This window comes from Silene latifolia, chromosome 10, assembly GCF_048544455.1.
Source record: "Silene latifolia isolate original U9 population chromosome 10, ASM4854445v1, whole genome shotgun sequence".
NCBI classification, from domain to species: Eukaryota; Viridiplantae; Streptophyta; class Magnoliopsida; order Caryophyllales; family Caryophyllaceae; genus Silene; species Silene latifolia.
The window spans coordinates 30110035-30123116 of record NC_133535.1 but is presented as its reverse complement, the minus strand read 5'-3'; the positions used below and the strand labels follow the sequence as shown (position 1 = coordinate 30123116).

Below are 13082 nucleotides of genomic sequence, written 5' to 3'. Positions count from 1 at the left end.
TTGAGGACACCAGGGCAAGTCCTGAGAACCCGCCTGGGCCTTATCACAACATCATCATCACTACACCACATCACCACAACATCCTCCATCTCCAATGCATATGAATGCGCAACAATAATCAATGCAACACAATATGTATATCAATGAATGAAATCATGCCGACTACCAAAAATGTTGTGATAACATACTCAACACGATCGATCAGTCAACCACATTCCAAAGTATATAAATCATAACATAAATCAACAACCACGAAACAAGTCAACGTTCACGGTTTGGTCATATGAAACACAACAAGTCAACACAACTTAACAACAACGCTGATAAGTCAAGTGTATTTCCCTACCTTTTCGCAATCCAAGCTCACACAAGCAATCAATTATGAACCTTCACATATCCATCACCTACATAACATAATTATATATAATTACCACCTACTCAATCAAATAATCATGCACATAACCTAGACTCATCATAACTTAATAGGAATATCAACTTAAAGAACAAACACGATTTTTCCTGATTTTCCAGCACATGACAGACTCGGAATAAAATACATAACTAATTCCATAAAAATCAAATTGATACAAGGCCAATTGAATTGGAACCCCATGAGTCTTAGCTACAAATTATATCTAACGTGTTTTTCCCAAATTCCATACTTATAAAGGGTTTCCAGACTGATTTACAAAAACTGACAGAAACCGTCGCATAAAAAGTATTGATTCATAAAACGAGTTTAAAACATTATTTTTAAGAAATTCCAAATCCTATTATCATCTAGACTATACAAAGATTATGTATGAAGAAACCTCATAACTGAATCGACATAAAAATTAAGGTTTCAAATCATTTTCCACAACCAAATCAGATTCGCGGACTTTTCAGCGACATGTTCATAAATAAATCACCTAGGACAAACCACAAAGAATTTGACTATGAGATTTTATATGCATAAACTAGACATCAAATAAACAGGACTCTCTTTTCAAACTTTTCGAAAAAGACGACTTTAAAACAGTATAAACAATGGAATGAAATCGACTTACAAACAGGGAATCGAATTAGGTTGGAATCGATGAGCAATCTTCAATCAAATGCAAGGATCGTGTGTGTGTGTGTGTTGGTGTGCGTCGAAAAGAGGGAGGCGGGTGAGATGAGGGTTGTGTAGTGTTAGGGTAAAAATTAGGTTAAGAATTAGGTTAAAACATGATGTTGGGTGTTGGGTTAAACATGTTATTGGGTAAACTCCAATGGGTCGAGGGTAAATGGGTTAGCTCACATCTCGAATTCCATGTAAACCCGTCTCAATTAACTTACGAAAAAACTCGATCTTACGATACAACGCGAGTCAAGTAAAATAACTTAACGTAATTATCGTCTAAACAATTACCCGACTTAAATAGTAAAATAAAATACGGAGTATTACAAGTAGAGACTTAAGAAATAACCTTCGGTCCTAGCTAATATGGCCTATGAACAATATCGCAATGATATTCTCCTATCAGTTGCACCCAAGATGATATGAGATATGCCTTTTGTTCTTTGCTAGAATCGATCCCCAATTAACTGATTAATTTTTAGGGTTTTGTGTGTATTTTTGATGAGAGTGTGCTAGGTTAGAATTAGGTTAAGAAATGAATCTCCTACTCTCTTATTATAACCGAAAAATAAGAGAAGTCAAGGGGAGATTTTTCTTCTCATTAATTTCGGCCAACCCAAACGAAATATAAGAAGAATTATCTTCTTATTTTCGGTTTATCCACCTACCAAAAATAATGAGATTAAATCTTCTTATTTTGGTAGTTTATAAAATGTATACAATTAGTGTATTATTTATAAATTGTCATTTATATTATTTCGTATTAACAAGTCTACACACAACAGCTTGCAGTTGATTTATTAATACGGGTCAATAATAATTTATAATGACAATATCGTATAATATATACTTTAACTATAAATATCGCATATTTATAATTTGCTGATTAAATATAACCTATTACATTTAGTTACGAATTAACATATTAATTCGTCCAAGCTAACATTATATACATTAATTAAATATAACATATTATATTCAATTTACGAATTGACAGTTAATTCGTCTCAGCTAATATTATTTAATCGGCATTAAATAATCGTCTCATCTTCAAATTAACTAACTGTTTAGTCATATAAGGCATCAATGTGATTACATTTCCATAACCACATCTCTCAAACACATCCTTTAGGTGTGACTTTTACGGACCAGTTGATCACCGTCATCTGTATGATAATAACGTCAAACTTTCTAGCAAGCCAACGTTATTAGGTAATCGTTAATCAACTGATAAAATACGAAGTATACCCTTGTGAACCTATAAGAGATTTATAAATGTTATCACACTAATTTGTGGAGGACACAAGCTCTAACAGTTTGGACAGGGGCAACCCAGCACAAAACATATATCACTTAGACAGGCGCTAGCCAGGAGGAAAAGGCAGGTCAGGCCATCCTATCGGGCTAGACTTGAAGGATTACATATAAGCTATATATTGGATATCACTTGAATGCGTCAGGCAACGATCAGAATGCAATAAATTAGTTCTTGCTTTCGCGGGAGACCTATTCAACAAACCTACAACAATTAAGAAGCGGTCAACCAAGCCAAATATAAGGACGGGCAGTTGTGAAGTCAAATACCCACTTACGGGTAAATAGGGCACAAGGCCTATTATCTAGGAACGTTCATATGAACGTTGGAAGAGCTGTTGAAGACCAAAGGAGCTACTATAAATATCAAAGGAAAGGAAGACAAAGGGCAATCGATTATTCACTCACTTACTCTTATTTTGTTGTATACATTCTAGTCAAACCTACTTGCATTCTTACTTATTAGTAGCCTGACACACTAATTCCCTGTCAGGATAAAGAAAATTATAGTAAAAGTCCCTCCTGGCTTGGTTCCCGTGGTTTTTTCCCTTATTCCCAGGGTTTTCCACGTACAAATCTCTGCATTTCATTTTATTGTTTATTCTTTACTTATTTTATCATACTAGTCAGGCATTGTTTATTGAGTTAGATCACCCTACAAAATAATCCCTTGGAAAGACATTACTTCCGTGTAAAATCTTGCTAAAACAATTGACGCCCACCGTGGGGCATCTAGCTCGAAAATAATCAAAACCCAATCTCAAACAAAACAAACACCCTTTTAAAAATGACTGGAGACAGTGTAGAACAGCAACTGGCTGCTGCCAAGCAACAACTACTAGAAATGGAACAGTTGAAGCAAAAAATGGTTCAGGTTAAAGCCGAAATCTAGAAACTGAAAAAATCAGAATCCAACCTGAAGCAAAAGCTGGAGGATAAAGCCTCAGGCTCAAAATTGAAGATCCGGCCTAGAACACCATTTTCTTCAATCATCAAGAATATTGATTTCTCCAACTTGGTACTCCAACTCCATCAAAAATCAAAGCAGGAGATCTTGATTCAGACTCAAAAGAAACCCCAAATGAAGAAACTACCCGAGATCAAACCAATGTAGCCATAATGATGGCAATGGTCTAGGAGATCCAGAAACTCCATGAGAAATTCGAGAAGATCCCTGGAATATCCACAAGCATCAAGGAAGCCAACCCTGAAAGCTATGCTGACTCTCCCTTCGTGGATGAGATAGCCAAGATTGATCTACATAAAAAGTTTGTGGTACCATCAATGAGGACCGATGATGGAACCGCAGATCCTCAAAACCATGTAGCCTACTACAAACAAAGAATGTTGGCAGCCTCTATACCCAGTGAGCTACGACAAGTGCGTATGTGCAAAGGCTTTGGAACAACCCTGACCGGGCCTGCCCTTCAATGGTATATAAACCGCCAAATGGAAGCATCAAGTGCTTCGCAGACCTGATAAACTCATTCAGCCATCAGTTTGCCAACAACAGGGAGCTCGAGAAGAGATCTAGCGACCTGTATGGAATCAAGCAAAAACCTGACGAAACAATCAGAGCATTCCTGACCAGATTCAATAAAGATAAAGTTTCAATCCCCGGATGTGATGTTAGAACAGCTGTGAAAGCATTCAGGCAAGAGCTACCACTTGGCTACATCTGGCTAGAACAAGATAAAAGCTTCAAAGCATAAACTATAAATAGTGTTTCAGGATACGAAAGATCTAGCGGAAAAAGCTCTAACCATAGGGGAAGCAGCTCCAGGCCATCTCTCTATATCAGACCTGGCAGATAAGAAGTCAACTATGCTCATGAGCAATGAGGTAACTCTTATACTTATCCACCTATTCAGGAATATAGCTTCTCCGTTGATATTGCAGGACTCATCAAAAGGCTTGACAACATGGGATACATTCTCAAGTGGCCCAAAAAGACGGATAATCCCAATTCCAAGAAAGACACAACAAGATGGTGTGAGTTTCACATGGACATAGGACACACCACAGAGGAGACAAGTGGCTAAATTCCTAAAAAAAGGTACCTGAAGGATATAATGCCGTCAAAGAATAGGGATGACAACGGACCAAGGAAGGATCAGAAAAGGCCACAACGTGATCTGCCTCCAGCACCACCAATATATGAAGTCAAATTCATCAATGGAGGCTCTGAGATTTGTGGCCTGACCAGCTCAACTGCAAAGAAAATAGCCAGGGAACCCAAAATGAAATATCCTTTTAAACCTAGAAATTTACCTCAGATTACTTTTGATGATACTGATATGCAGGGAATCTCAGACATCCATCATGATGGCTTGGTTACTACTATGCAAATTGGCACTGGTCGTGTCCTCAGGATCCTAGTAGATGGTGGCAGTTCAGTCAATCTAATCATGCTTGATGTCCTGGAAGCCATGAAGATCGATGAGGACCAGATCATAAATAAGTCAAATGTCTTGGTAGGATTCAGTGGTGATACCAAGAACACTCTAGGGGAAATCTACTTGCTAACCTACGTTGAAGGTGTATCATCATATGAAAGATTTGGAGTCCTAAACTGCCTTTCATCCTACAATGCAATCTTAGGCAAGCCTTGGATCCATAATGTTAGAGTCATTCCTTCAACCTACCACCAGTGTGTTAAAATACCAATAGAATGGGGAATAGCAACCATCAAAGTTAAACAGAAATTTGCCTAAGAATGTTACACTGAATCGTTAAAACCTTCCAAAGCAGGTAAGTCACTCGCCTAGCCATTATAGTACCCCGTCAGGAGAAATTATGTGGCACAGATTCAAATGGAAACAGATCAAGTAATACTAGACCCTAAGTACCCTGATATGTATGTACTAGTAGGATCTGACGTTCCTGATAACGTCAGACCAGAACTGGGAAAATTTCTCAAAAATAAGTCTACGTGTTTTGCCTAGTCACATTTTGATATGACTGGTATAGATGCTAATGTAATTACCCACAAACTCACAAACCTGTACATCAAAAAACGAGGAACTTTGCCCCTGAACGCAATACAACCATTATTGAAGAGGTGGACAAACCCCTAGACATGGGAATGATCTGGGAAGTAATGTATCTTGAATGGCTCGCTAATGTAGTCGTAGTACAAGAGAGGAATGGCAAATGGAGAGTCTGTGTAGACTACACAGATCTCAACAAAGCCTGCCTAAAAGATTCATTCCCACTCCCTCACATTGATGCAATGGTGGATGCTACAGGTGGACATGAGCCACTAACATTCATGGATGCCTCAAGTGAATTCAACCAAATCAAAATGCATCCAGCTGATCAAGAAAACATTGTATTCATCACGGAAAGAGGCATATATTACTACACAGCAATGCCTTTTGGCCTGAAGATTGCAGGGCAACCTACCAACGCCTGGTTAATATGATGTTCAAAGACCATATTGGCGACATAATGGAAGTCTACATAGACGACATGGTGGTCAAATAAAAAAAGGCTGGAGATCATGTGAAGGACCTGGAAGTAGGCTTCACAATCCTGGAAGAATTCAATATGAAACTCAACCCCTCCAAATGCCACTTCGGAGTATCATCAGGGAAATTTCTAGGATATATGGGGATAAAGAGAGGAATTGAGGCCAGCCCAGAACAAATAAAAGCCATCCTGGAGTTATAATCTCTTAAGTCAGTCAAAAATATCCAGCGATTGACAGAAAGAGTTGCAACCCTGAACAGATTCATATCCAGGTCATCTGAAAGATGCAGGTCATTCTATAACCTCCTCAGGAAGAACAAGTCATTCCAATGGATGCCTGAACATGAAACAACCTTCCAGGAACCAAAAACTTACCTAGCCACTCCACCAAAAATGGTCAAACTTAACAAAGGAGAGCCCCTGATAGTCTACCTGTCAGTTACTGAGACAGTAGTAAGTGGAGTTCTGGTCAAGGAGATTGAAGACCACCAACATCCCATCTATTATATAAGTAAAAGCCTCCTGAATGCGGAAACAAGGTATGGATTACTTGAAAAATATGTACTTACATTAATTGTATCCTGCACAAAACTCGGACCCTACTTTGAGAGTCACCTAATAATAGTCCGAACTATTCTACCTATCAAATCTGTCCTCGGAAAACCTAAACTTTCAAGCAGAATGACAAAGTGGTCAGTACAACTTAGTACTTATGATGTCACTTTTGAACCTAGAACAGCAATAAAATCTCAGGCTTTAGCAGACTTTGTGGCTAATTTCAGTCCTAACCTAGAACCAGATCTCATAAAAGAGGTCAATCAACTAGACACCCAAAAATCAGGCCAGGACTGGACCCTGCACGTAGATGGAGAAACTAATATGAGAGGAACTAGCCTAGGATTAGTACTAAAACCACCACAAGGAGATATAATAGCTCAGGCTGTTAGTAGTGAAATTAATGCAACAAACAATGAAGCTGAATATGAAGCCTTGATAGCTGGACTCAAGGTATGTATAGATCTTGGTGTGCAAATATCAAGGTAAAAACTGACTCACTTTTAATTTCAAATCAAGTCAAAAGAACCTATGCTGCAAAGGATTCAAAAATGATTCTATATCTAGAATATGTCAAAAACCTTTGCAAAAAGTTTAGTTCATTTGACATTGATCAGATACCAAGAGACTTAAACACCGAGTCTGATGCCCTAGCCAGCCTGGGATCGAATTTCAGCCCTGTTGTATTTAATAAGATACCCATTGTTCACCTGCTTGAATCGGCCGTTAAAAGGCCTAACCAAACTTGTCCCATCATTGAGGACACAAATTCCTGAACCAAACCATACTATGATTGGTTCTTGCAGGGGATTTTACCCCAAGACAGGCATGAAGCAAGGGCCCTTAGAATCAAAGCCTCCACCTACACCATTATTAATAACACATTGTTAAAAAAGTCTCAGGCTGGACCCTACCTGCGATGCCTGGAACCGCACGAGGCCAAACAAGTTATTGAGGACATACACGACAGATACTGTGGAAACCACAAAGGAGGCAGAAGCCTGGCGAGCAAAGTTCTAAGGACAGGCTACTTCTGGCCAACCTTAAGGGCTGACTGCCTAGCTTATAGCTCGAAGTGTGAAGCATGTCAACTTCACTCCCCATTCATTCATCAACCATTTGAGCTACTATATTCCATTTCAGCCCCCTGGCCATTCATGAAGTGGGGAATGGACATTGTAGGCAAGTTACCTCAAGCCCCTGGGCAAAAAGCCTACATGCTAGCCATGATCGATTACTTTTCAAAATGGATAGAGGCTGACTCATACAGGTAAATTAAAGAAAAGGATGTCATATCATTCATCAAGAGGAATATCATATGCCGATATGGCATCCCCTCAGAAATAGTTTGTGACAATGGCACACAATTTGTGGGAAAAATAACTATAGCCTTTTATGCACTATGAAATATTAATCTGGTGACCTCAACACCAGGCTATCCAAAAGCCAACGGCCAGACTGAATCCAGCAACAAAGTGGTAATTAACTGTCTGAAAAAGAAGCTAAAGCAAAAAAAGGCAGATGGGCTGGAGAACTCCCACTAATCCTCTGGGCTGACGAAACTACACCTAAAACATCAACAGGGAAGACACCTTACTCCTTGGTATATGGCTGTGAGGCGGTAATCCCGGCAGAAATCCATGTACCAACTACCAGGTGCAGCCTGAATACTGTTGAAGAAAAACAGCCGTTGATACAAGACAACCTGACCCTGGCTGAAGAGCTGAGAGACGCAGCCATAATCAGGATAGCTTCCTACCAACAAACGGTAGCCAGAAGGTACAACAAAAATGTAAACATCGGAGTATTCAGGAAAGGGAACCTAGTCCTACGAAAAGTCTTCCCAAATACCAAAGATAAGAATGCTGGCAGACTTGCCCCTGCATGGGAAGGCCCTTACCTGACTGATTCAGTAGTAAGACAGGGAACTTACAGACTTTAGACCCTAGATGAAGAAATGATCCCTAGATCCTGGAATATCTCTCACTTAAAACTCTTTCATGTATAACCCAATTATTTTTTGCCTGAACCAGGTAAGATTATCAATCTTATCTCTTACCTGGGATGCTTCTATGTGTAACTATTCTGAATAAATGATCCATGTTCTTTCTATGTGATTTCCTGTTATCTGTAATTGCCTAACAAGTTAAAACTTTTACTATATGTCTAAAACTACTATGCTGAATCCTGAAAACTTGTTTTACGCTTTTCCTGAAACTATATAGAATATTATATTTGCATGCTTAAACAGATATTCGGGATTGAGAGTCACTCCACCCAACCTGAACAGCATTCCAGAAATGCCTCACAAACAATGGCAAACCTCAAACATTTTGTCACATCCAAAAATACATAAAAACTGAGCTCAGTATGAAAAACAGGTATGATGGTGAAATAAATCCGGACGACTTATCTTAAGTCCTCCTGACAGGTTGAGGGTTATAAGCCCTCCTGACAGACAACTATCCTTTCTACTCAAAAAAGCCCTTCAGACAGACTGAGGGCCACAAGTCCCTAAACGACTGAGGGCCATAAGCCTCCTGACAGGCATTATCTTAAGAGATACAAAAATTTTTACCGGAAGGGCACACAGAGAAAATAAAAAAAAAAAACTACTTCAAATTGCATTCTTAACAAGAGAAAAGCAAAAGCAAAGTATTTCCAGGGAACATCCCCCCTGGATGGACCAAAGACCAACAACAACAACAACAACAACAACAACAACAACAACAACAACAACAACAACAACAACAACAACAACAACAACAACAACAACAACAACAACAACAACAACAACAACAACAACAACAACAACAACAACAACAACATCAGAGCCTTAATCCCAAAATGATTTGGGGTCGGCTGACATGAATCATCCTTTCGAACCGTCCATGGGTGAACGCACGCCTCAAAATGCGAATAAAAAGAGAAGATGAAAAGTAAAAGGGAAGAACAAAAATGTAATGGAAAGTCAAGGTAAACTTAGGGGTTTTAAAATTGAATTCCGGATTTCTTTTATAAAAACTTAAAATTTAAATCGAGAGAAAAGATTAGAACGATTTTTAAAAACGGAAATAGAATTAAGGATCCGGAATTAACCAAGTAAAATATATAAGAAAGTGGTTGGTAAAAAAGTGCAATAAAGGAGAACTTATGCTTTCATCAGCAGCCTCCTCCTCCTCGTCATCTTCATCCTCATCAGCCTCATCGCTCTTGTCTTTAGTTGGGGGAGAGTTGACCTCATTATCAGCATGCAGCTTGTGAAGATCAGGGTAGACAGCATTAAGGTCAGCCATTTCTTGCACCGGGTTCCAGTAAGGCCTGACCTCAACAGGCTCCTTCATAGCATCAACGCGACCCTTGCCAAAGAAATACAAGGCAATATCCTTATACCTGCTCTACACCGTCCCTCTCAACAGCCAGCTCCTCGTTTGCCTCAAAAGATCCTACATAGCCTGCTTTTCATCTCATCCTAGACGGTAGCAAGTTTAGTCTAGACGGATTTCACTGCATTCTTGGCAGATCCCAGCTTGGATATTTCAACAACCAATTTTGCCTTGCCTGCCTCATTCTCCTTCTTTAGAGCCTCATTCTCCCCTTCAGCATTTCCAAGTCAGTCTTCAAGGCTTCAGCATCCTTCTTCAAGCATTGCACCTCCCAGTCCAAGACATTATTCTTGGCTTTGAAGACGTTAGTTCACAGGCACCCCGCAGCATATCATTTACATTCTGCAAGGAAATCATGAATAGGTAAGCAGGGGCAGAAAACTAAGGAAAAAGAATCATACCTCCTGCAGCATAGCAACCAAGTTGGCAGCACAATCCCTAGAACGATACATAGCAGCTACTGCCTGAGCAGATGATTCCTCTGCCTGATACATAGAATAAGGATCATCAACCAAGAAGGGGAATGAGCCTATATCTATTCTTTGGAAAACTGTACATCAACAAGCCTGTCCTTGACCTCTCTAGCCTCGCTCACACCTTCACCAACAGCTCCAACTCCCTTAAAGACCTCATCCTGCCTTTTTCTTTTGCTAGCCTGTCTAGACTCATCAGTATCATCCACGACCTGTGGAGGAGACACCAGTTGAGCCTCGTGAGTAAGAACCTGAATTTGAAGCGTACTATCACTCCTGGTAGCCTTGCTGCTCCGAGACTTCTCCCCTGTAATTTGGGAGATCCATGCCTTCACTATAGACAGGTCAAAGCTAGCAATCCTCTCAGAAGCCCTGGTAGCTACACGATGAAATCCTATATCAGCAATACTAACATATACTCATGCATAAATATCAACGCAGGAAAAACAAAACTTACTTCCTGATGTTGAGGCCTCTGAAGCCTTAGCACTCTTAGCAGCCTTGTAGGTGCTCAATTTAGCCTTCTTAAAACGAGGCAGAGGCTCTTGACCAAAACAAGCAGGCCAGGTCCTTTCCTCCTCTGACAGGGCCATAAAGGCTACAATACGATCAGCCGACCCCTCAGCATCAGGATCACAAGCCTAGTCAACCACTATGGCATAATATAAGTAAGTTTACATTAAAAATTAATTTACATACTATTATGATCTAAATTGTATACAGGGAAATACTTACCACCCTCCACAACCGGATAACTGAGATAGTCCAGATCAGGGGCAATGGAATTTGTCCTAATAAACATGTAGGTTGTGGCCCAACCCTTATCATCGCCTGAGTCAAAGTTGGTTATCAAGTGAGTCATCTTCGCCCTGACGCGAAAATTGAAACACCGTGTAGTATTACTCTTCAGGTGATAGATGTTCATGAAGTCTTTAACAGTGATCACCAAATTGTGTTTGGCACATAAATGTTCAACGAATTGAACAATTTTCCAAACCATATGCATAAGTAAAGGAGCAACCTTGATAGCCCTCATAATATCAATCATGAATGGAGTAAAAGGAAGCCTGCAACCCCCCTTGAACGCCCATTCAAAGATACAAAACCACACAGGACTGCACCAGTTAGCCCCGACTAGACCACTTTCTGCGATCCTCTTTCTCCTTATATTTTCGTACTGTGTACTTAAATTCTATCTTTAAACATTCTACGTATGGAAAAGGATGGTCTTATAGGAGGAATTAAGGTCAGCAAAAACAGTATCCCTATCTCTCATATGCTCTTCGCGGATGATTCCATGTTCTTTATTGAAGGTAACTCTAAGAGTTGTGATAACCTCAACAAAGTTATCAAGGATATTGCCATGCCTCGGTCCAGGTTATTAATGATAATAAATCTTCTATGACTTTAAGCTCGTGCTCGAATGTATCCTTTGCTCGAAAATGTTTAAAAACCTTCAATATACCGTGTGGCACTAATATGGGTTCTTACTTGAGTATTCCTACTGACGTGTGGGACTCTAAGGGTGTAATAAAAATAAAAGATAAATTTTTGAGTTTATTATTGACAAGGTTAGGAAGCAATTATCTTCATGAAATTGTATTCTTCTATCGTCGCCTGGTAGATTGGCTTTGATTTCTTCTATCTTGTCTTTCTTTTCTGTTTACTTTCTATCAGTATTTAAAATACTGGTAAGTGTGATAAAAAGACTATATTCCATCTTGTCACATTTTTGGTGGGCATGGTCACAAGAAATCTTCTTCTATTAGCTGGTGTAGTAAACTTTTCCTAGGCCAACCAAAAGGGAATGGTGGTCTGAGTATTAGACGTACGATGGAGTTCAACCAAGTACTTCTAGCCAAGATTGGATGGAGAATGATTACTCACCCGGATTCTATTCTTAGTAAGTCTATTGGGGCTAAATATGGCTTAAAGTTGCAAGATGGTGACCTGCTTTTTAATGATGGTAGAAGTAACTCCTCGTTGGGATGGAAAAGTATTGTTTGGGGCCTCCAACTCATTAAACCTCTTTTAGCTTGGAACATCTCTCCATCTTCAGACCTCAATGTTTGGAATACTAGATGGGTCAGTGGTACTGTGCCGAAACCCCTTTGCTTGGAGCTTTTTACTGATTTCCCTTAATTTGAATAATTTAAAAATCATAAATCTTATTTGCAACCGTAACTGTTGGGACCATAGATTAGTGTCTATGTCTTTTGATGAATCTTCTGCGAAAGATATTCTTGTTATTCCGATTTGATGCTCTGAAGGTAGCGACAACTTCTTTTGGTCGGCTTTGTCGTCTGGGAATTATTCAGTTAAGATTGGCTATCATATTGCATTAAACAATTCCTGGAATACTTCAAGAGGCGTGGTTCAATAACTTTCAGGTATATATTTTCCGTAGTTCTTTGTTTTAGAAACCAAATAATTCTGATAAATTTTTTAAGAACCAAGTTAGACTTTTATTTTATACTGATATGAATTTTTGTCGCCTTTTTTTTGTAGCAATCATTTGCTTGGGATGAGTCTCAAGAAATGAATGTTCGTGACAGGTACAATGAAGTCGGTACTCGACGATATCGGGACGTGATCTGGAAGACGGTCAGGCGCCCGAAGGAGCCAGAGAACATAAAAGCTATTTAATTAACTTGTTTTGTTATTTGTATTAATTAGCATATACTCTCTTATATTATAAATAATATCAGTAACTTATTAGTTATGATTTCATATGTGTAATTGTAGGTGAGAAGTTTGAAGGCCTAATAAAGCATACTAAAA

General features: G+C 39.2%; 1 protein-coding gene across 1 annotated transcript; it reads left to right on the top strand.

Moving 5' to 3' along the window:
- Positions 1-5495: 5495 nt before the first annotated feature.
- Positions 5496-8384, top strand: LOC141607372 (uncharacterized). Its single transcript, XM_074426723.1, has 5 exons — positions 5496-5830; positions 6199-6426; positions 6622-6829; positions 7249-7712; positions 7964-8384. The coding sequence occupies exons 1-5, from the start codon at positions 5496-5498 to the stop codon at positions 8382-8384; spliced, it is 1656 nt and encodes a 551-aa protein (XP_074282824.1).
- Positions 8385-13082: the final 4698 nt, after the last annotated feature.

Coding starts and splice junctions, on each gene's coding strand:
- LOC141607372 (XM_074426723.1), top strand. CDS start 5,496: ATGGGAATGATCTGGGAAGTAATGTATCTTGAATGGCTCGCTAATGTA. Junction 6,830..7,248: donor GAGATATAATAGCTCAGGCT/GTTAGTAGTGAA, acceptor TGGTTCTTGCAG/GGGATTTTACCCCAAGACAG. Junction 7,713..7,963: donor ATAGAGGCTGACTCATACAG/GTAAATTAAAGA, acceptor AAAAAAAGGCAG/ATGGGCTGGAGAACTCCCAC.